Source organism: Heterodontus francisci, chromosome 36 (genome assembly GCF_036365525.1).
Source record: "Heterodontus francisci isolate sHetFra1 chromosome 36, sHetFra1.hap1, whole genome shotgun sequence".
Lineage (NCBI taxonomy): Eukaryota > Metazoa > Chordata > Chondrichthyes > Heterodontiformes > Heterodontidae > Heterodontus > Heterodontus francisci.
In genome coordinates this window covers 2,957,085-2,980,557 of record NC_090406.1, presented here as the reverse complement: position 1 = coordinate 2,980,557, position 23,473 = coordinate 2,957,085, and the positions used below count along the sequence as shown (strand labels likewise).

At 51.8% G+C, this 23,473-nt stretch overlaps 1 protein-coding gene across 1 annotated transcript in view; it reads left to right on the top strand.

Annotated features, from left to right (window-relative positions):
• The window catches only part of sin3b (SIN3 transcription regulator family member B), an 80,229-nt gene that overhangs the window by 31,764 nt on the left and 24,992 nt on the right, over positions 1-23,473 (top strand). Inside the window, 8 exon segments of the mRNA XM_068015968.1 lie at positions 3,246-3,398; positions 4,524-4,652; positions 11,934-12,023; positions 13,342-13,460; positions 15,567-15,777; positions 16,962-17,078; positions 18,903-19,077; positions 19,080-19,140. Coding sequence (XP_067872069.1) covers positions 3,246-3,398; positions 4,524-4,652; positions 11,934-12,023; positions 13,342-13,460; positions 15,567-15,777; positions 16,962-17,078; positions 18,903-19,077; positions 19,080-19,140 — 1,055 coding nt within the window.

Below are 23,473 nucleotides of genomic sequence, written 5' to 3'. Positions count from 1 at the left end.
AAGATAAGCCAGGCAACTACAGACCAGTCAGTTTAACTTCGGTGGTGGGAAAACTTCTCGAAAAAATAACTCGGGACAAAATCAATGGTCACATGGACAAATGCAAGTTAACTAAGGAAAGCCTTAACTATGGAATTCTTAAGGGAAAATCATGTTTAACTTGCTGGAGTTTTTTGAGGAGGTAACAGAGAGGGTTGGTGAGGGAAATGCTGTTGATGTGGTGTACATGGACTTTCAAAAGGCATTTGATACAGTGCCACACAACAGACTTGTGAGTAAACTTGTAGCTCATGGAATAAAAGGGACAGTAACAACATGGATACGGAATTGGCTGAATGACAGAGTAGTGGTGAATGGATGTTTTTCGGGCTGGAGGAAGGTTTGTAGTGGAGTTCCCCAGGGATCAGTGTTGGGACCCTTGCATTTCCTGATCTATATTAATGACCTAGACCTTGGTGTACAGGGCACAATTTCAAAGTTTGCAGATGATACAAAACTTGGAAGGATTGTGAACTGTGAGGAGGATAGTGTAGAACTTTAAAAGGACATAGACTAGTTGGTGGAATGGGCAGACAGGTAGCAGATGACGTTCAATGCAGAGAAATGTGAAGTGATTCATTTTGGTAGGAAGAACATGGAGAGACAATATAGAATAAAGGGTACAATTCTAAAGTGGGTGCAGGAGCAGAGGGACCTGGGTGTATATGTGCATAAATCATTGAAGGTGCCAGGACAGGTTGAGAGAGCGGTTAATAAAACATAGTGTCCTGGGCTTTATTAATAGGGGCATAGAGCACAAGAGCAAGGAGGTTTTGTTGAACTTGTTTGGCCTCAGTTGCAGTATTGTGTCCAGTTCTGGGCACCGCACTGTAGGAAAAACATGAGGGCATTTCAGAGAGAACAGAAAAGAATCACGAGAATGGTTCCAAGGATGAGGAATTTCAGTTATGAAGATAGATTGGAGAAATTAGGACCGTTTTCCTTGGGGAAGAGAAGGCTGAGAAATGATTTGATAGAGGTATTCAAAATCATAAGGGGTCTGGACAGAGTAGATAGAGGGAAACTGTTCCCACTTGTGAAAGGATCGAGAACGAGAGAGCACAGATTTAAAGTATTGGGTAAGAGGAGCAAAAGTGACATGAGGAAAAACTTTTTCATGTAGCGAGTGGTTAAGGTCTGGAATGCGCTGCCTGAGAGTGTGGTGGAGGCAGGTTCAATTGAAGCATTCAAAAGGGAATTAGACAGTTATATGAAAAGGAAGAATGTGCAGCGTTACGGGGAGCAGGCAGGGAAATGGAATGGAGGGAATTGCTCTTTCAGAGAGAGCCAGTGCGGACATGATGGGCCCAATGGCCTCCTGCACTGTAACGATTCTGTGAAGAGACCATTTGTATTGCTGGAGGTAGCAAATTTTATTTTTTTACTTCCAACCTGAGTCTTTGCTTCAAGATTAACACTCTCTTGACTGTATTTTCTGGAATTCGCAGTAAAGTTTCGACTGAGAGACTGTCGAAGACTTCGAGTGGCATTTGATTATTTTCACATTAGGAAACCTCACCCATCAGGAACATAACCCACAAAGACTTATTTATTTATTCTCAAGAAAGAGCTAATATTTAAAACATCATTTTTTAAAAGAACCCAGTTAACAGTGATTTTTGAGTGTATGTGTGTGAATGGGGAAGTTAGGTTAAAATAAGAAGTTATAAAGTCTTTAGACATAGGTTTATCTTAATAGTGTTTAAGATTTAGTTTTAATAAATAGTTAATTTGTTGTCTTTAGACATAGGTTTATCTTAATAGTGTTTAAGATTTAGTTTTAATAAATAGTTAATTTGTTGCCCCAACAAACAAATTTCTCTGCAGCACCTGTGGAAGAGCCTGTCACTCCAGAATTGGCCTTTATAGCCACTCCAGGCGCTGCTTCACAAACCACTGACCACCTCCAGGCGCGTATCCATTGTCTCTCGAGATAAGGAGGCCCAAAAGAAAGAAAAAAAGAATTTGTTGTCTAAAGATACCTGGTTTGGTCTGTTTTATTCCAGGGGTTACTAGAGGGTTTAATTCAGCTGTTTTCCGGTTGGGTGGGAAAACTTTAATAATATGCTGCTATGCTGCGACCTGTGGAGAGATGGGACTGAATTGACAGTGCATTGCTCCCGCCTTCAGTCCTAACAACACATACACCCACATATATGTATTAAAAAGAAGATATATACACACGTCTAAAAAATCTAACTTTTCCACATTTTCTCCAAAAGGAAAGCAATTGCAGCCTCATATTTCTCTGACGATTAGTAGAAAACTTGAAAACTTGGTTAACATTTCCACTGAAATAAAGGTTGATACAGTTCTTCTAAATGCTCAAAATTTCCTGTTGTATTTGTTCTAATAAACCTGCCAAGTTTTCTGTTGGTGAGTTTATTTAATTTTAAGTTTTTATTGAATACCCTACAGAACCCTTAACCCTCTGGGTGTGATCCTGGCTCAGACAGATGGGTCAGGGATCTGAGCCAGACGGGGCTCCCACCATCTTTGGTGGTAATTGCCCTGTGTTCAGACCCTGCCTTCACTTTGTGACCCCTGATTATAGCCAGACTTAAATATAGTGAGTATAGGATGACTGAACCCAGCTTCAGGGAGTGCTAACCCACTAAGTCAAACCCCTGTGGGGCTTTTGTTGGGTCAGAATGCCCTCTTTTTCTAGAAAAGAGAAGACTGGGGTGGGGATGATCTGATAGAGTTCTTTAAAATTATGAAAATGTTTGATAGACGTTGTGAAGATGTTTTGCTTTTTGGGGGAAACTAGATGACATAAATGAGGTAGTCGCTAATAAATCCAGTAAGGAAAACTTCATTGCACAGAGAGTGGTGAGAATGTGGAACTTGCTGGCACAGGGAGTGGTTGAGGTGAATAACATAGAGATGCACTTAGGGAAAGCAGGATAGACACACAAGGGAGAAAGGAATAGAAGGAGGTGTTGATGTGATTAGTTGAAGTAGGTGAGAGGAGGCTTGTGTGGAGCATAAACACTGGCATAGGCTAGATGGGCTGAATGGCCTGTTTTTCTATTGTACATTTTGTGGAATGTCAGAAAGCTCACATGGTGCAGGAAATGAAATGTCTTGCTATGGGGAGGAATGTGCTTGTCATATTGATGGAGATTTACTTTGCATCTAACCAGTTCCATTCTCAGCCTGTGCCAGCACTGTCGTCCCTCATCCTGTATCTTCTGTCTTGATAGAAGGAGCAGCTGATTGTGAAGGATACCAAGGGAAAACCTTACTGCGGCATGACTGAGGATGAAGTCTTTGCGAAAGTTGCCAACCTGTTCAGAGGCCAGGAGGATTTGCTGACTGAGTTTGGCCAGTTTCTCCCAGATGCCAAACGATCTCTGGTATGTGACAAACAGGTGTCAGTGAATTAGACAGAACACCCCCCACCCCCTAAGGGTGGGGTTGCAAATCCTCCAGGATTCCCCTGGAGTGTCCAGGAATTGAAGATTAATTGAAGAGTTGGCAATCCTCCGCAAAGGTTTATTGTATGCATGTGGGAGCTCTTGTGTGTAATAGAAATGCTTTTCTCCTAACTCTCTTAGTCATGCAGTGAGTTAGCTGTCAATTTGCTCTTCGGTTCAGTGGAGATGAATTTTTGAGGATTTCCTGCTTAGGATGCCTGCCTGACTGCCCCAGAGCTTATTCCCATTCATGACTGAACTCCTGCAGCTTATTGATTGTGATTTTAATTCACCATAAAGCGGAAGTTGGAATGATTCTATTGCAAATCATCTTGTTCGCCTGACATGGCTGGTATCTCTCCAACCTTTGTTGTAAAGGTTGAGAGCTGGAATCCCACTCCAGAGGTTTGAGCCCATAATTCAGGCTGAGTGTCCAGTGCAGGACTGAGGGAGTGCTGCATTGTTGTAAGTGCCATCCTTCAGGTGTAATAATTAAACCAAGCTCCCATCTGCATATTCAAGGCTCAGAGATTAAGGGTTTGGTAACATAGTGCTTGAGTTACTGGACTAGTAATCCAGAGGCCTGGATTTAGAGATATGAGTTCAATTCCACCATGGCAACTGAGGAATCTAAATTTAATTAATTAAATAAATCTGGAATGAAAGGTTCGTATCAGTAATAGTGACCATGAAACTAACGAATTGTCATAAAAAATGTCCTTTTAGGGAAGGAAATCTGCTGTCCTTACCTGGTCTGGCCTACATGTTACTCCTGACCCACAGCAATGTGGTTGACTCTAAACTGCCTAACAAGCCAAAGTGGCTCACCACCACCATCTCAAGGGCCATTAGGGATGGGCATGAAATGCTGGCTAGCCAGCGATGCCGACATCCCATGAAAGAATTTAAAAAAATTACACTCCCTGCAGGGAAGTCAGGTTGTGTGTGACAGCATCAAGGAAGTGGAATTCACAAGGCCGAGAGGGAATTGTTTGTTATGTAGCTGTGTATCTAGAGTCAGCAGTCTGTGATGTTAAGGTTTCAGGTCTTCCTTTTGATTGTCAGTTCACTGGAAACACTGCATCAGAAAAGGATGAGAGTAAAACGGTCGATGAGGACGATGCATCCAAACACACTCAGAGCAAGAAACGCTTGCGACCAGCGCTCCTGCCTCAGGTGCCTCCTCCAATGAAGGTAAATACACACACTCTGTAACTGCTGCAAGTATTGGGAATATATTTCTCAGTCATGTGACAGGAGCACAGGCTGTTCATTTCCATACAGATGGTGACTTGCAGTTAGGTGTCCAGAGCTTGCCTGTGATTTGTTTAAACTTTGTGCTTATCAAATTGAGGGCTGTTAGTTACAGCATTCTGTCAAACCCTCACGCAGCAGGTAAAGCACAGTTGAGATACAGAGTAAAGCTCCCTCTACACTGTCCCCATCAAACACTCCCAGGACAGGTACAGCACGGGGATTGGCTCCTCTCTGATTGGGAATACTGAGTGCTGAGTGCCTCAACGAGGTGCAGCTGACAGTGCTGCAGTCAGTTGCTGAAGGTGCTGCTGGAGAGGGAGAGCTGAGGAGGGAACTGCAAAAACCTTTCAACAACTTTTGCTGCAGAGGAGGAAAGACTTTGAAAAAGGCTGTATTTCGAGGTGGGTGTCGAGCACCAAACTTTCATTTCATTTGGACTGCTGTGGGAGGTGAAAGAGGCCAGAAGAACAAGGGGTGGGGGCTATACAGTTCTGTAGGGAGCTGTGCAGTTGCACTAAAGTTGCAGGGAAGCTCCCTCCCCACCCCAATTGCCCAGCCTGAGTCAGCTGAAGCTGTCTGGCTAATAGAGACATAAGGATCGAACTAGAGCTTGGGCAGCTTTCGGCTGACCCAGGTGAAGACCCCTCCCGCAACCAGAAGACCAGAAGTGTTTACAGTGCTCTGAGTACCACCCTTTAAGGGGAAAAAAAGCAAAGTCATTGCTTGCAGCCTGTCTTTCCCATTTCCTGTATACCCTCAGCCTCTCCCCAAACCTCCTAGTTGGTTTCTTTGTTTGTTTGTTTGCTTGTTTGTTTACCTGCAAATTGGGGGTGGGTTTGGCTCTTGAGCCATGGCAAGCCCATCATCACCGGTGGCGGGGCCTTCTCATACCTATGCGGCTGTATCCTCTGTGGCCACCCGTGTGACCCCGTCACCTTTTAAATTAATTACTTCAAGCCATGGGGTAAAGAGCTAACCCAACCCCAATATGTCTATAGAGGCCTGCGTAAAGGCAATGGCCGAGGTTGTCGGCCCCTCGGCCATTGTGGCAGCCTCAAAAATGTACGGGAAGGCTGTGTTCTTCCTGAAGACCGAGCGGGCGGTGTCCCTGGCCCGGAGTAAAGGGCTCACTGTGGGTGGGACTTTCCTGCCGGTGCACCCTCTAGGGGCCACTGCGCAGCGGATAATCTTATCAAACGTCCCGCCCTTTATTCCCAGTGAGCTCCTCCTTCCCCACCTGCACCACATGGGGGAGGTGAGGTCGGGGATCACCCCAGTCCGGCTTGGTCTTTGGGAGCACAGCCTCCAACATGTCTACTCCTTCCGCCGCCAGGTATTTATGCAGCTGGCGCGGGAGGAGGACTCGGATGGCCAATTTAATTTGGAGTTCCAGGGGACGGCCTACCGTGTCTTTTGGACCTCGGACGGGGCGCGGTGCCATGTCTGCAAGGGGGTGGGGCATGTTCGTAAGAACTGCCCCAACCTCCCGGCCGCCAGCTCCACCTCGGCGGCCCAGGGTCCTCCCACTCCCCCCACACATCCAACAGACACCGCTCAGTCGGTTCCGGAGGCTGTGGTTTTCACAGCCTCCAGCGGGGAGGGGAGTGCCCGTCCAAGTGGAAGGAAGACGCGGAGGCAAAAGAAACATCAAGAGGCTCGTCCCCTGAACACATTGAAACAACCCGAGCCTGAGCTCAGCCCAAAGCCCGTTCTCACGGAATCCACCTGTCCCAGGGCTGGGCTCAGGCCGAGGGTGACCAAAAAAAAGGAGGGTGCGGAGGCCTCTGATGACATGGAGGTCTCTGAGCCTCTGCGCCCTAGTGCGAAAAAGAGGAGAAGGCACCCCTCCACAGAGGTAACGAGGGGCCCTGAGGCGCAGGGCCCATCTGTTGGAGGGGAGCTGTCTCCTGTTTCGGGTCCCCAGGTTTCCCCTACCGCCACCACCAAGTCTACAAAGTCCAGGCAGGAGCACCCTATTCCTCAGGATGGAGGGGAGGGGAAGGCCCCGGTACTTGAAGCCCCTCCTGAAGGAGTAAGTTGGGCCCTGCTTGTGGTGGGGGAGCCTGGGGACGCCGCCCATTCTGCCACTGCTACTGGGTCGGGTGCCCTGAGTGAAGGGGAGGGTGAGGCCCCAGAGGGTCGGCCCTCCCAGCCGGAGTCCACCACCAACTTGGAGACACCTGACCCGGTTATAACCGAGAATGCTGCCCCATCTGCTGGGCCTGTGGGTGCTGGCGGAGCGGGAGATGGCCTCCTCTCGCCGCCTCCGGTCTCGGCTCCGGCTGAATTTCCGGAGTCGGGAACTTCTGTCTCCCCTGGACCACTCATTGGCCTGGGGACGGAGGTGGAGGGGGGTCCTGAACTTCTGGCGCCCACAGGCTCCAGTTTCACAGTAGAACCCAGAGAGGACTCCTCCTCCATCGATCCTGGGGGTGGGATCGTGACGGAGGCGGGACCAGCTGGCGCGGCCGGGACGTCCGCCCCACAGTGTGCGGTGGGCGTGTCGGCCGCTGGCGGTGACGACCCGGAGGAGGATGGGGATTCGGTGGGGGGCACGGAGGATGATCTTGATTCCATCGCCAGTGAGGTGGTGGAGTCCCTCGTACCTCCCACCAAATCTCCTCTCATCCCCACGGCAGAACTCCGGGATTTCCTCGCGGTTTGCAGGGGCTGCCGCAATAAAGTTCAGCTGGCTCTCGACCGCTGGTCGAATCTGGCGCTGATCATCCAGTCCGTCCGTGCTGCCCTGAAGATAACGGGCAAGCGCGCGGGCGTGAAACTGGTTGAGAGGCGCCAGTTTAATGTGTTCCTCAGTGGGTTGCTGGGGGAGTGGAAGGCCAGGTGCACTTCCACTCCCTCCTCACAGTGAGCTGTTGGTGACGGGTTTTAAGTACCTTTGACATGAAGATAACCATAGCCAGCCTCAACATCAACGGCAGCAGGGGGTCTCACCGCAGATTTCACAATCTCTCAGTCCTTAGGGAAGGGAGATACGCGGTGAGCGTTCTGCAGGAAACTCACACCGTTCCGGGAGACAAAGCCACCTGGCTCCTGGAGTGGCAGGGTGGGGTCTACATGAGTCACCTCACCCCTATTTCTAGTGGGGTGGCTATCTTGTTGGCCCCGACTTTTCAGCCGGAGATCTTGGGGGTCAAGGAGCTAGGGCCGGGCCGCTTGCTCCACCTCGCCGTTCGCCTGGGTAGCGTGCCGCTCCACTTTGTGAACGTGTACGCGCCCAGGCCCGGTGCGTTGCAAGCACGCTTCTTTGAAGAAGTGTCCGCTCGCTTGAGCTCCATCGATAACGGCGAGTGCATCATCCTCGGGGGGGATTTTAACTGCACCCTCGAGGTGGGGGATCGCTCCGGTCCCCAGCGCGGCCAAGCGTCGGAGACGTTGAGGGGACTGATCAGCTCCCTTAACTTGGTGGACGTCTGGCGGAATCTCCATCCCGACTCCAGCGCCTTCACGTGGAGGTCTGGAGGAGGGGGGTCGCGAATCGACCGCCTCTACATTTCGCAGGCGTACGTCTCCCGCGTTTCGGCGACCTCCATGCGGCTGGTGCCGTGCTCGGACCACCGCCTGGTGTGGGCGGAGTTTACTCCGCTCCGCACGCGGGCGGGGTCCGCTTACTGGCACTTTAACAACCGGCTGCTGGAGGACGTGCGATTTCGGGACTCGTTCTGTCGATTCTGGGCCGGCTGGAGAAGGAAGCAGGGGGGCTTCCCCTCCTTGAGGCTATGGTGGGATGTGGGCAAGACACACATCCGCGTCTTCTGTCAGGAGTACGCGAAGGGGTCGACCAAGAGGCGGGAAGCCGAGATCAGGCGCCTTGAGAGGGAGGTGCTCGACTTGGAGTCCCGCCTCGGTCATGCCGTCGTGGACCCGGCCCTGTGGCAGGCGGACAAAGAAAAGAAGGGCGCGCTGAGGGACCTGCAGCTCATAGGGTCCCGAGGCGCGTACGTGAGGTTGCGGATCCAGATCCTGGAAGATTTGGACCGCGCCTCACCCTTCTTCTACTCGCTGGAAAAATGGCGGGGGGTCCGGAAGCAGCTCATCGAGCTGCTGGCCGACGACGGATCCTCCATCACGGATCCGGAGGGAATGGGCCTCCTGGTCCGTACTTATTACAGTGCGTTGTTCTCTCCGGATCCATCCAGCGAGGATGCGCGCAGAGTTTTGTGGGAGGACCTGCCGCAGGTCAGCCCGGAGGGCGCCGAAGGGTTGGAGGCTCCGCTCACGTTGGCGGAGCTGACTGGCGCCCTCCACCAGCTCTCGAGGGGCAAATCCCCAGGGCTGGATGGGTTGACCGTGGAGTTCCTCAGGGCGTTCTGGGACGTCCTGGGGGACGATTACGCGCGGGTCCTGGGGGAAAGCCTGGCGACCGGGGAGATGCCCCTCTCGTGGCACAGGGCGGTCATCGTCCTGCTGCCGAAGAGGGGCGATCTCCACCTGCTTAAAAACTGGCGTCCGGTCTCCCTCCTCAGCACGGATGATAAGATCTTTGCCCGGGCTATGTCTACCTGCCTGGGCTCCGTGCTGTCCCACATGATCCACCCCGACCAGTCCTACACGGTCCCGGGCCGGTCCATCCAGGACAACATCCACCTGGTCCGGGACCTGATCCATCTTTCCCAGAGGACTGGTCAGTCGGTCGCCTTTCTCTCCCTCGATCAGGAGAAGGCGTTCGACAGGGTGGATCACGATTATCTTTTCGGGACTCTGCGCGCTTTTGGACTTGGGCCGCATTTTGTGGCCCGGGTCCGACTTTTATACGCCGCCGCAGAGTGTCTCGTCAAAGTTAACGGGTCCTTGACGGCGCCCCTTCGATTTGGGAGAGCAGTGCGTCAGGGGTGCCCCATGCCCGGCCAATTGTATACCATCTGCGTGGAGCCCTTCCTGTGCCTGCTTCGCAGGAGGTTGACGGGATTGGCTCTGCGCGAGCCGGCCATGCGGGTCATCTTCTCGGCTTACGCCGACGACGTGCTCCTCGCAATCACAGATCCCGTTGACTTGCGGAGGATGCGCGACTGCCAGCAGACCTTTTCTGCCGCGTCCTCCGCGAGGATCAATTGGGAGAAATGTTCCGGACTCCTGGTTGGTCAGTGGCGGGTGGACTCCCTGCCGGAGGAGATGACACCTTTCGCGTGGAGCACCACGCACCTCCTCTATCTGGGAGTCCACCTTAGCCCCGCTGAGGAAGCCTGGCCGGCAAACTGGCAGGAGTTGGAGGCGAAAGTCACCGCCCGGCTGGGGCGCTGGACAGGACTGCTCCGAGTGCTTTCCTACAGGGGCCGAGCGTTGGTCATAAACCAACTGGTGGCCTCCATGCTGTGGTACCGGTTGGTCACTTTGGCCCCGCCCCCTGTATTTGCCACCGAGATCCAGAAGAAACTCGTCGATTTCTTCTGGGGCAAGAGGAAACACTGGGTCTCTGCCGCGGTCCTGAGTCTCCCGATCGAGGAGGGCGGTCAGTCGCTGGTGTGCGTCCACACCCAGGCTGCGACTCTCCGCCTTCGGACCCTGCAGAGATACCTGTACGTCGAGCGTCCTCCCAGATGGTGTGCGCTGGCGACGTATTTTTTCCGCCAGTGTCACTGCCTTCAAGACGACACGCAGCTCCCGGTGGAGTCCGTTAGCCGCGCCTCTCTGAGGGAGTTGCCTGTCTTTTACCGGGATCTTTTCCGAGTCTGGAACATGGTCGCCTCCAGTCAGGGCGCTCCCCCGCCGGCGGAGGAGAGCGCCTCGGCTCTCCGGGCGGCCGACTCCGGGGACGGTCCGGTGGGCGGAGGAGTAGCCGAAACCCCGGGACGCCCCTCACTGCGGGTGGCGAGGGGGCTCGGGAGTGCGGAGCGATCCCGGCCGAGCTGACCCCCGCTCGGCCGGAACTACACATCGGACCCAGGCCCCGAAACCCTCCTCGGGAGCCGGTCCCACACAACCCGAGCCGCCTCTCGGAAATGCCCTCCGTGCCATTCCAATCGGCGCGGAGGGGTTTCCTGTACGGGCTGCTCCTGCACACTCTCCACTTCCTTGCCCTCGTCAGCCGGCCGGACACGCCCTGGCGGTCCGCGTTGCCATCTGGCGGCGAGGGGAAACCCCGATGGAGGTCTCTCTACGCGGGAGTCTTCCCCCTTTACATCGGGGACCTGGGGTGGAGGGTGCTGCACAGAGCAGTCCCGTGCAATCGGCTTTTAAGTAGGTTCACGGACTCCCAGGCCACCTGTACCTTCTGCGGCCTGGACGAGTCCGTGTTCCACATTTATACGGAGTGTGCGAGGTTGCAGCCCCTATTTGAGTATCTGAAGGGGCTGCTCCTCAAATTCTGGCTGCACTTCAGTCCCACGCTCCTGATCTTTGGGCACCCAGTGCGGAGGGGCTTGGGCCGGGAGGAGGATCTCCTCGTCGGTCTGCTCCTGGGCCTGGCCAAGGTGGCAATTCACAGGTCCAGGTTGCGGGCCGTTGGGGGGTCCGTCCTCCCCGATTGCCTGCCCCTCTTCCGCGGTTACGTTCGCGCCCGGGTGTCCCTGGAAAAGGAGCATGCGGTGTCCGCCGGTACGCTTGAGGCCTTCCGCGACCGGTGGGCACCGCAGGGACTGGAGTGCATCGTCGACGCTGAGAATGGCATTTTAATTTGAGTTTTTTGTTTATTTATCTGGTTTTAATAAAGTTATTTTAAAAATATAAGTGTGTATATAAAGGGGGCCTGAGGAATAAAGGCCCCCTCGACATAAAAAATATATAAAAGGGGCCTGGGGTATAAAGGTCACCTTAAAAAAACAAAAAAAAACATATAAAAATGGGGTTAGATACAGAGTAAAGCTCCCTCTACACTGTCCCCATCAAACACTCCCAGGACAGGTATGGCACGGGATTAGATACAGACTTGTCTGACCAAAGGTGACTATGCCCAGGTTAGTAACCACCTCAGGTTTGGATGTTCAGTTGTGTCCTGGGTTTTGGTTCAGTCAATGTGTCACCGATTATATTGAATTGTTTTGTTAACTTTATTTAGTTTACTTCGCTCGCTGAGTGAGGTGTTCCGGAGGCTGATTACAACTGCTTGTATGTCTGGTCCACAAGGCACTTCCAATCCTCTCTGCTTCAACAGCCAGTGACAGTGCTTGAACACGTGGCAATAATCGGACACATGTAGCAGCCCTCTCTGACTGCCCTATTTATCTGATTCCTGCTTTGTCTATCTTTATTTAAATGTTTCAGAAAAAGCTGAAGTTGTCGAGTGTGAAGGACCGGTCACTGGCCTCTGCGGGCAAACATGGCACCCTCCGAGAGTTCAGCTTCTTCGACAGAGTGAGTTTGCTGACTGCACATGGCTATTAGCTGCTTTATCCTTAAACTTGCTCCTAAATTTGTATAATTTTAGAGGGGGTGCAGGAACAGAGAGAACAGGGGTTGTGTATGCACAAAAATCTTTGAAGGGGGCAGAAGTTGAGAAGACTTCATTAATAGAGTACAAAAGCAAAGAAGTTATGTTAACCTTTGTAAATTACTGGTTAGACCCCAGCTGAAGTATTGTGTCCAATTCTGGGCACCACACTTGAGGAAGGATGTGAAGGTTTTGGAAGGGGTGCAGAGGAGATTTGCTCGAATGGTCCCAGGGATGAGGCTCTTCAGTTCTGGAGAAGCTGGGATTGTTCTCCTTAGAGCAGAGGAGATTTACTAGAAGTGTTCATGGTTTCGAGAGAGTAAAGAGGGAGAAACTGTTTTCACTGGCAGGAGTGTTGGTAACAGATTAGTGGTAATTGACGAAAGAACCAGAGGGGGAGATGAGAATTATTTTAACGCAGTGAGTTGTTGTGATCTGGAATGTGTTGCCTGAATGGGCCGTGGAAGCAAATTCAGTAGTAACTTTCAAAAGGGAATTGGATAAATACTTGAAAAGGAGAAATTTGCAGGGCTATGGGGGAAAGAGCGGGGTGGTGGGGGAGTGAGACTAATTGGATAGCTCTTTCAAAGAGTTGGCACAGGCATGATGGGCGAAATGGCCTCCTGCGCAGTCTGATTCCAGTGGTCTTTTATGGTCAGTTAGTTTGCTGTGGCAGGGCAGTGTTGCTGCCATGGGTACTACTGGTCATTGATCAGTGAAACACTTCACTGCCGAGCTGGTTACTGAGATATTGCACTGGGGAGTTGCTCATTGCTCTGTAAAGTATCTTCACCCAATGCAGTTCATACAAACATACAAATTAGGAGCAGGAGTAGGTCACTCGGCCCTCGAGCCTGCTCCACCATTCAATAAAATCATGGCTGATCTGATTGTAACCTCAACTCCACATTCCCGCCTACCCCCAATAACCTTTCACCCCCTTGCTTATCAAGAATCTATCTACCTCTGCTTTAAAAATATTCAAAGTTTCTGCTTTTTGAGGAAGAGAATTCCAAAGACTCACGACCCTCTGAGAGAAAAAATTCTCCTCATCTTTGTCTTAAATGGGCGACCCCTTATTTTTAAACAGTGACTCCTGGTTCTAGATTCTCCCACAAGGGGAAAGAAACATCCTTTCCACATCCAGTGCCTGACTGCCTGCTTTTGGCTGAACAGAGGAATGTTCCTTGTGCAGTGATGAGGAGTGTGGGACACTGATTGCCGCAATGTTTCTTCCCTCAGGTTCGCAGGATCCTGAAGAGTCAGGAGGTCTACGAGAATTTCTTGCGCTGCATTGCCCTATTCAACCAGGAGGTGGTGTCTGGCTCGGAGCTTCTCCAGTTGGTCACTCCATTCCTGGGGTGAGTCGATTCCGCTTTGTCCACTCATTCTGACCAACTGCATTCAAATATGTTTTCATTCATAGCTTCACTTAAAAACTTGCGAAACCTGTAGCAAATGCTCATTGATTCTGTGCGTCATCTTGGTACCATTAATGGAGTCAGTTTCATGATGAGTGTTTTCATGCAGATTCATTCAGGTTGTTCGAGCTGCTTTTCAATAAGAATGGCTGGAAACAGGATTTTAAATTCCTTTGTACACGTGGGTGAGATTAGGGAAGAGTAACTGTGCTGAGCTAACAGTGCTGGTGATTGGGTTTGATCTACACTTTTATCAAATGTGTTAAACGTTTTCATTGCAGTATGTGTGAATATTTTAGTACGTGGGAAGGGAAGATCTGATTTGAGTTACCAGCTGCTCTAACTGCTGTGAACATCTGAGAGGAATGCTGAAGGCTACTGATGCATGTTTCACTTTTTCTCTCTCAACTGTTTCAATCTCCCCCCTCCCCGATTTCCCCCCCTCCCCGATTTCCCCCCTCCCCGATTTCCCCCCTCCCCGATTTCCCCCCTCCCCGATTTCCCCCCTCCCCGATTTCCCCCCTCCCCGATTTCCCCCCTCCCCGATTTCCCCCCCTCCCCGATTTCCCCCCTCCCCGATTTCCCCCCTCCCCGATTTCCCCCCTCCCCGATTTCCCCCCTCCCCGATTTCCCCCCCTCCCCGATTTCCCCCCTCCCCGATTTCCCCCCTCCCCGATTTCCCCCCTCCCCGATTTCCCCCCTCCCCGATTTCCCCCCTCCCCGATTTCCCCCCTCCCCGATTTCCCCCCTCCCCGATTTCCCCCCTCCCCGATTTCCCCCCTCCCCGATTTCCCCCCTCCCCGATTTCCCCCCTCCCCGATTTCCCCCCTCCCCGATTTCCCCCCTCCCCGATTTCCCCCCTCCCCGATTTCCCCCCTCCCCGATTTCCCCCCTCCCCGATTTCCCCCCCCTCCCCGATTTCCCCCCCTCCCCGATTTCCCCCCCCTCCCCGATTTTCCCCCCCTCCCCGATTTTCCCCCCCTCCCCGATTTTCCCCCCTCCCCGATTTTCCCCCCTCCCCGATTTTCCCCCCTCCCCGATTTTCCCCCCCTCCCCGATTTTCCCCCCCCTCCCCGATTTTCCCCCCCTCCCCGATTTTCCCCCCCTCCCCGATTTTCCCCCCCTCCCCGATTTTCCCCCCTCCCCGATTTTCCCCCCTCCCCGATTTTCCCCCCTCCCCGATTTTCCCCCCTCCCCGATCTTCCCCCCTCCCCGATTTTTCCCCCCTCCCCGATTTTCCCCCCTCCCCGATTTCCCCCCTCCCCGATTTCCCCCCCTCCCCGATTTTCCCCCCTCCCCGATTTTCCCCCCTCCCCGATTTTCCCCCCTCCCCGATTTTCCCCCCTCCCCGATTTTCCCCCCTCCCCGATTTTCCCCCCTCCCCGATTTCCCCCCCCTCCCCGATTTCCCCCCCCTCCCCGATTTTCCCCCCCCTCCCCGATTTTCCCCCCCCTCCCCGATTCCCCGCCCTCTTTCCCCCTCCCCCCCTCCTCCCTCTGCCCTGCCCCCTCGCCCTCCCCCTGTCCCCTTCTCTGCCCCGCCCTCTCTCCCTCTCTGCCCCGCCCCCTCTCCGCCCCGTCCCCTCCTCTCCCTCTCTGCCCCGTCCCCTCCTCTCCCTCTCTGCCCCGTCCCCTCCTCTCCCTCTCTGCCCCGTCCCCTCCTCTCCCTCTCTGCCCCGTCCCCTCCTCTCCCTCTCTGCCCCGTCCCCTCCTCTCCCTCTCTGCCCCGTCCCCTCCTCTCCCTCTCTGCCCTGTCCCCTCCTCTCCCTCTCTGCCCTGTCCCCTCCTCTCCCTCTCTGCCCTGTCCCCTCCTCTCCCTCTCTGCCCTGTCCCCTCCTCTCCCTCTCTGCCCTGTCCCCTCCTCTCCCTCTCTGCCCTGTCCCCTCCTCTACCCTTCCTCTCTCTCGCCCCCCTCTCTATGTCCCCCTGCCACCTCTCGATCTCCCCTCTCTCTGTCTTTCTCTCCCCACTCCTCCTCCCACTCCTCTGCTTGAATGTTTGCCTCCCTCTTTCTGTCCTTTTCTTTCTCTGTCACTTCATCAAACAGGAAGTTCCCTGAGCTTTTTGCACGTTTCAAGTCGTTCTTGGGCCAGAGGGAGCTCTCCCTCACACAGCCGTTGCAGAGAGACCGGCCAGTAGATGGAATCGCCCGGGAGATTGACTATGCCTCGTGTAAGAGGCTGGGCTCCAGTTACAGAGCTCTTCCCAAAACCTATCAGCAACCCAAGTGCAGTGGACGGACTGCAGTCTGCAAGGAGGTATGAGCAATTCCTCAGACTCACTGAAAATCAAGTGTGTGTGGTTGTTTTATTGACATGCTGAATCTGGAGTTACTTTTTTAAAAAAAAAGCATGTAACAGACGGGTATGAGGGTATTACAGGAATGTGTTCCATAACTCCATTCTCCTCTGGGTGGAAGATCCCCGACTATTCTCTCTCACTCCTAATGTCTCACCTTTAACTTGTATCCTTGGGAGTTGAGCCCTTCGCCAAAGGAAACATAGAAAATAGGAGTGGGAATAGGCCATTCGGCCCTTTGAGCCTGCTCCGCCATTCATTATGATCATGGCTGATCATCCAACTCAGTAACCTGTTCCTGATTTCGCCCCATACCCTTTGATCTTTTTAGCTAACTCCTTGAAAACATACAATGCTTTGGCCTCAACTGCTTTCTGTGGTAGTGAATTCCACAGGTTCAACACACTCTGGGTGAAGAAATTTCTCCTCATCTCAGTCCTGAAAGGTTTACCCCGTATCCTTAGACTATGACCCCTGGTTCTGGACTCCCCCACCATCGGGAACATCCTTCCTGCATCTACCCTGTTAAGTCCTGTTAGAATTTTATAGGTTTTTGTCTGGACCAGGATCACCAAGATCTTGAAACTTTACACAGATCACATTGAAACCCAAATTCTTTCACCTTTCAATAAAACTTTAAAATTCCTGATACCCAGAACCATCCAGTTTCATTTTATTCAACAAGTTCCCTGTATTAAAGAATCTCGGGTTCTATTTGCCTCTAAGTCTCCGTTCTCATCAGTGTTTGAAACAATCAAGGCAGAAACCATGCTGTTAAAAGCTGAATTTCTGCGATTGCGGGCTCTCGTTCTTGCTCTGGAAGTTAAAACGGTGATGTTTGTGGATGTGGAACAACATTTGCCCTGGTGCACAGCTCAGGTCCTGGTGCCCATGTCCCCTGTGCCCCACATCTTCATGCACAGCTCAGCACAATGCATGTCCTGCTATGCAGCTCACGACCAGAGTACAACTGGCTTGGGGTTTGAATGCTGAAAGTCTTGTTGCTCAAAGGGTTCCTAATTTCATTCAGTTGTTGCACCGTGTTTTCTCTTGTCCTTGAACCCACCGATATCACCAGGCACCTGTCAATCTTCACTGATTCTGCCTCTGATTGATGTGTTTGTCTTTCACACTCCCTTTTTAGGTTCTCAATGACACCTGGGTCTCATTCCCCTCTTGGTCAGAAGATTCCACCTTTGTCAGCTCCAAGAAGACTCCGTATGAAGAGCAGCTTCATCGCTGTGAGGATGAGAGGTTTGAGGTAATGAACTCGCTTTCAAAAACAAGCTGCATACAGTCCGGCATCTGTGCACAAAAGTTAATGTTTCAGACGTAGGCCTTCATCAGTTGGGGGAGGGGTACCTTGCTTGCTCTGGATTGGCTTAGGTTTAGGGAAGGTTGCAGTGGCAGTTCCCGGATTGGATTTGGGGAAGGGTAAGTGGTCTTGGGGATTGGTTTGCATTTGAGGGAGAGGTGGTTGCCATGGTTAATCTGGAATTGGGTTTGGACAGGGACAGGTTGGTGTGGCTTCTTGGGTGCAATCACAGATGCCATTCTTCAGCCAATTTAATTCACTCACGTGTTAACAAGAAACGGCTGAAGGCACTGGATACAGCAAAGGCTATGGGCCTGGCAACATTCCAGCAATAGTACTCAAGACTTGTGCTGCAGAACTAGCCATGTCCCTACCAAGCTGATTCAGTACAGCTACAACACTGGCATCTACCCGATATGTGGAAAATTGCCCAGGTATGTCCTATCCACAAAAAGCAGGACAAATCTAACCTGGCCAATGACCGCCCCATCAGTCTACTCTCGATCATCAGCAAAGTGATGAAGGTATTGACACTGCTATCAAGCGCCAGTTAAACAGCGACAACCTGCTCACTGATGCTCAGTTTGGGTTCCGTCAGGCCCACTCGGCTCCTGACCTCGTTACAGCCTTGTTCCAAATGTGGACATGAGCTGAACTTGAGAGGTGAGGTGAGAGTGATTGCCCTTAATACCAAGGCAGCATTTGACTGAGTATGGCATCAAGGTGCCCTGGCCAATTGAAGTCAGTGGGAATCGGGGGAAAATCTCCACTGGTTGGAGTCATACCTCGCACAAAGGAGGTGGTTGTGTTTGTTGGTCAAACGTCTCAGCCCCAGGCCATTGCTGCAGGAGTTCCTCAGGGTAGTGTCCTAGGACTTCAGTTGTTTCATCAATGACCTTCCTTCCATCATAAGGTCAGAAGTGGGGATGTTCACTGATGATTGCACAATGGTCAGTACCATTCGTGAATCCTCAGATACTGAAGCAGTCCGTGTAGAAATGCAGCAAGACCTGGACAATATCCAGGCTTGGGCTGATAAGTGGCAAGTAACACTTGCGCCACACAAGTGCCAGGCAATGACCATTTCCAACAAGAGAGAATCTTACCATCTCCACTTGACATTCAATGGCATTACCATCACTGAATTGCCCACTATCAACATCCTGGGGTTACCATTGACCAGAAGGAGGTCAGAAGCTAAGAATTCTGCAGCAAGTAACTCAACTGACTCCCCAAAGTGATGAGTGCGGCTCCAGCAACACTCGAAGCTCGACACCATCCAGGACAAAGCAGCCCTCTTGATTGGCACCCCATCCACCACCGTAAACATTCATTCCCTGCATCACCGACAAACAGTGGCAGCAGTGTGTACCATCTACAAGATGCACTGCAGCAACTCACCAAGCTTCCTTCAACAACACCTTCCAAACCCGCAACCTTTTCCACTTAGAAAGGCAAGGGCATCAGGTGAGTGGAACACCACCAAGTTCCCCTCCAAGCCACACACCATCCTGACTTGGGACTATATCGCCATTCCTTCACTGTCACTGGGTCAAAATTCTAGAACTCCCTTCCTAACAGCACTGTGGGAGTACCCACACCAGGTGGACTGCATTGGTTCAAGAAGGCAGCTCACCACCACCTTCTCAAGGGCAATTAGAGATGGGAAATAAATGCTGGCCTTGTTCGTGATGCCAACATCCCATGAAAAAATGAATAGAGAGAATTAATAATTGGATATCTACTTCTGGGTTGTTTCTTTACAAATAGCTTGACGTTGTCCTGGAAACCAACCTTGCCACAATCCGTGTGCTTGAGAGTGTCCAGAAAAAACTCACTCGGATGTCTACAGAGGATCAGGATAAATATCGTCTCGATAATTGTCTGGGAGGAACATCGGAGGTGATTCACCGCAGAGCCATCTATCGTATTTATGGAGATAAAGCACAGAAATAATCGATGGGCTTAAGAAAAATCCAGCAACAGCTGTACCTGTGGTGCTGAAAAGGTGAGGTTTAATATGATGGGACTTCTCATTGTAGCTCTGTCACTGATCAAGCTTTCAGGACTCACTGGAATCATAGATCATGGTGTCCATTTGGCCCCAATGTGTCTGTGCTGGCTCATTTTTAGAGTTATCCATTCAGTCTCCTGTCCTTTCTCACTTGCACTGCCGCGGTGATAACCAATTCTATCTGATCTGGACTGTCTTCCAGTACAACACTGGCAAAAGTGTACCCCTTAAACACATATCACCCCAGCTGGAAAACCCCTCAATCTGATCATGTATTTGGCAGCAAGTGCAGTGTCCTCACTATTACAGTATAAGTAGAAGCCCTAACACCAGATGAGCAGCAGCCGATGCGTAGTCCAGCACCCTGCTTGATGGTGCAGTTGGGTGTGGATGGAGCCAGTAATTCCTCAGTGATCTTGCACATTTGGGATCACTGGATTGATTGAGTGGGACAGTTTGAAATGTCTTCAAAGCTTACAAAAGCTGCATTCTTGCTTCAGGTGGAAGTGGGGGTAGCTGCACAGTGGTTGCTGAGTGTTCGGGGATGGGGAGTTGGGGGGGGGTGCACAGTGGTTGCTGAGTGTTCGGGGATGGGGAGTGGGGGGCATGCACAGTGGTTGCTGAGTGTTCGGGGAGTGGGGGGGGTGCACAGTGGTTGCTGAGTGTTCAGGGATGGAGTGGGGGGTGCACAGTGGTTGCTGAGTGTTCGGGGATGGGGAGTGGAGGGGGTGCACAGTGGTTGCTGAGTGTTCGGGGATGGGGAGTGGGGGGCATGCACAGTGGTTGCTGAGTGTTCGGGGATGGGGAGTGGGGGGGGTGCACAGTGGTTGCTGAGTGTTCGGGATGGGGAATTGGGGAGGGTGCACAGTGGTTGCTGAGTGTTCGGGATGGGAGATGGGGGGGGTGCACAGTGGTTGCTGAGTGTTCGGGAATGGGGAGTGGGGGGGGTGCACAGTGGTTGCTGAGTGTTCGGGAGTGGGGGGGGGGGTGCACAGTGGTTGCTGAGTGTTCGGGGATGGGGAGTGGGGGGGGTGCACAGTGGTTGCTGAGTGTTCGGGGATGGGGAGTGGGGGGGGGGGGTGCACAGTGGTTGCTGAGTGTTCGGGGATGGGGAGTCGTGGGGGGGGTGCACAGTAGTTGCTGAGTGTTCAGGGATGGGGAGTGGGGGGGGGTGCACAGTGGTTGCTGAGTGTTCGGGGATGGGGAGTCGTGGGGGGGGTGCACAGTGGTTGCTCAGTGTTCAGGGATAAACAAAAGAACAAAGAACAAAGATAATTACAGCACAGGAAACAGGCCCTTCGGCCCTCCAAGCCTGCGCCGATCCAGATCCTCTCTCTAAACATGTCGCCTATTTTCTAAGCTTCTGTATCTCTTTTCTTCCTGCCCATTCATGTATCTGTCTAGATACATCTTAAAAGACTCCATCGTGCCCGCATCTACCACCTCCGCTGGCAATGCGTTCCAGGTGCCCACCACCCTCTGCGTAAAGAACTTTCCACGCATATCCCCCCTAAACTTTTCCCCTTTCACTTTGAACTCGTGTCCTCTAGTAATTGAAACCCCCACTCTGGGAAAAGCTTCTTGCTATCCACCCTGTCTATACCTCTCATGATTTTGTACACCTCAATCAGGTCCCCCCTCAACCTCCGTCTTTCTAATGAAAATAATCCTAATCTACTCAACCTCTCTTCATAGCTTGCGCCCTCCATACCAGGCAACATCCTGGTGAACCTCCTCTGCACCCTTTCCAAAGCATCCACATCCTTTTGATAATGTGGCGACCAGAACTGTACGCAGTATTCCAAATGTGGCCGAACCAAAGTCCTATACAACTGTAAACATGACCTGCCAACTCTTGTACTCAATGCCCCGTCCGATGAAGGAAAGCATGCCGTATGCCTTCTTGACCACTCTATTTACCTGCGTTGCCACCTTCAGGGAACAGTGGACCTGAACACCCAAATCTCTCTGGACATCAATTTTCCCCAGGACTTTTCCATTTACTGTATAGTTCACTCTTGAATTGGATCTTCCAAAATGCATCACCTCGCATTTGCCCTGATTGAACTCCATCTGCCATTTCTCTGCCCAACTCTCCAATCTATCTATATTCTGCTGTATTCTCTGACAGTCCCCTTCACTATCTGCTACTCCACCAATCTTAGTGTCGTCTGCAAATTTGCTAATCAGTCCACCTATACTTTCCTCCAAATCATTAATGTATATCACAAACAACAGTGGTCCCAGCACGGATCCCTGTGGAACACCACTGGTCACACGACTCCATTTTGAGAAACTCCCTTCTACTGCTACTCTGTCTCCTGTTGCCCAGCCAGTTCTTTATCCATCTAGCTAGTACACCTTGGACCCCAAGCGCCTTCACTTTCTCCATCAGCCTGCCATGGGGAACCTTATCAAATGCCTTACTGAAGTCCATGTATATGACATCGACAGCCCTTCCGTCATCAATCAACTTTGTCACTTCCTCAAAGAATTCTATTAAGTTGGTTAGACATGACCTTCCCTGCACAAAACCATGTTGCCTATCACTGATGAGCCCATTTTCTTCCAAATGGGAATAGATCCTATCCCTCAGTATCTTCTCCAGCAGCTTCCCTACCACTGACGTCAGACTCACCGGTCTATAATTTCCTGGATTATCCCTGCTACCCTTCTTAAACAAGGGGACAACATTAGCAATTCTCCAGTCCTCCGGGACCTCACCCGTGTTTAAGGATGCTGCAAAGATATCTGTTAAGGCCCCAGCTATTTCCTCTCTCTTTTCCTCAGTAACCTGGGATAGATCCCATCCGGACCTGGGGACTTGTCCACCTTAATGCCCTTTAGAATACCCAACACTTCCTCCCTCCTTATGCCGACTTGACCTAGAGTAATCAAACATCTGTTCCTAACCTCAACATCCGTCATGTCCCCTCTCCTCGGTGAATACCGATGCAAAGTACTCGTTTAGAATCTCACCCATTTTCTCTGAGTCCAAGCATAACATTCCTCCTTTGTCCTTTAGTGGGCCAATCCTTTCTCTAGTTACCCTCTTTCTCCTTATATATGAATAAAAGGCTTTGGGATTTTCCTTAACCCTGTTTGCTAAAGATATTTCATGACCCCTTTTAGCCCTCTTAATTCCTCGTTTCAGATTGGTCCTACATTCCCGATATTCTTTCAAAACTTCGTCTTTCATCAGCCGCCTAGACCTTATGTATGCTTCCTTTTTCCTCTTAGCTAGTCTCACAATTTCACCTGTCATCCATGGTTCCCTAATCTTGCCATTTCTATCCCTCATTTTCACAGGAACATGTCTCTCCTGCACGCTAATCAACCTCTCTTTAAAAGCCTCCCACATATCACATGTGGATTTACCTTCAAACAGCTGCTCCCAATCTACATTTCCCAGCTCCTGCCGAAATTTGGTATAGTTGGCCTTCCCCCAATTTAGCACTCTTCCTTTAGGACCACTCTCGTCTTTGTCCATGAGTATTTTAAAGCTTACGGAATTGTGATCACTATTCCCAAAGTAGTCCCCTACTGAAACTTCAACCACCCTGGCCGGGCTCATTCCCCAACACCAGGTCCAGTATGGCCCCTTCCCGAGTTGGACTATTTACATACTGCTCTAGAAAACCCTCCTGATGCTCCTTACAAATTCTGCTCCATCTGGACCTCTAACATTAAGCGAATCCCAGTCAATGTTGGGAAAATTAAAATCTCCTATCACCACCACCCTGTTGCTCCTACAGCTTTCCAGATGGTTGCACAGTGGTTGCTGAGTGTTCGGGGATGGGGAGTGGGGGGGTGCACAGTGGTTGCTGAGTGTTTGGGGATGGGGAGTGGGGGGGGGTGCACAGTGGTTGCTGAGTGTTTGGGGAGTGGGGGGGGTGCACAGTGGTTGCTGAGTGTTTGGGGATGGGGAGTGGGGGGGGTGCACAGTGGTTGCTGAGTGTTTGGGGAGTGGGGGGGGGTGCACAGTAGTTGCTGAGTGTTCGGGGATGGGGAGTGGGGGGGGGTGCACAGTGGTTGCTGAGTGTTCGGGGATGGGGAGTGGGGGGGTGCACAGTGGTTGCTGAGTGTTCGGGGATGGGGAGTGGGGGGGGTGGTGCACAGTGGTTGCTGAGTGTTCGGGGATGGGGAGTCGTGGGGGGGGGTGCACAGTAGTTGCTGAGTGTTCAGGGATGGGGAGTGGGGGAGGGGTGCACAGTGGTTGCTGAGTGTTCGGGGATGGGGAGTGGGGGGGGGTGCACAGTGGTTGCTGAGTGTTCGGGGATGGGGAGTGGGGGGGTGCACAGTGGTTGCTGAGTGTTTGGGGATGGGG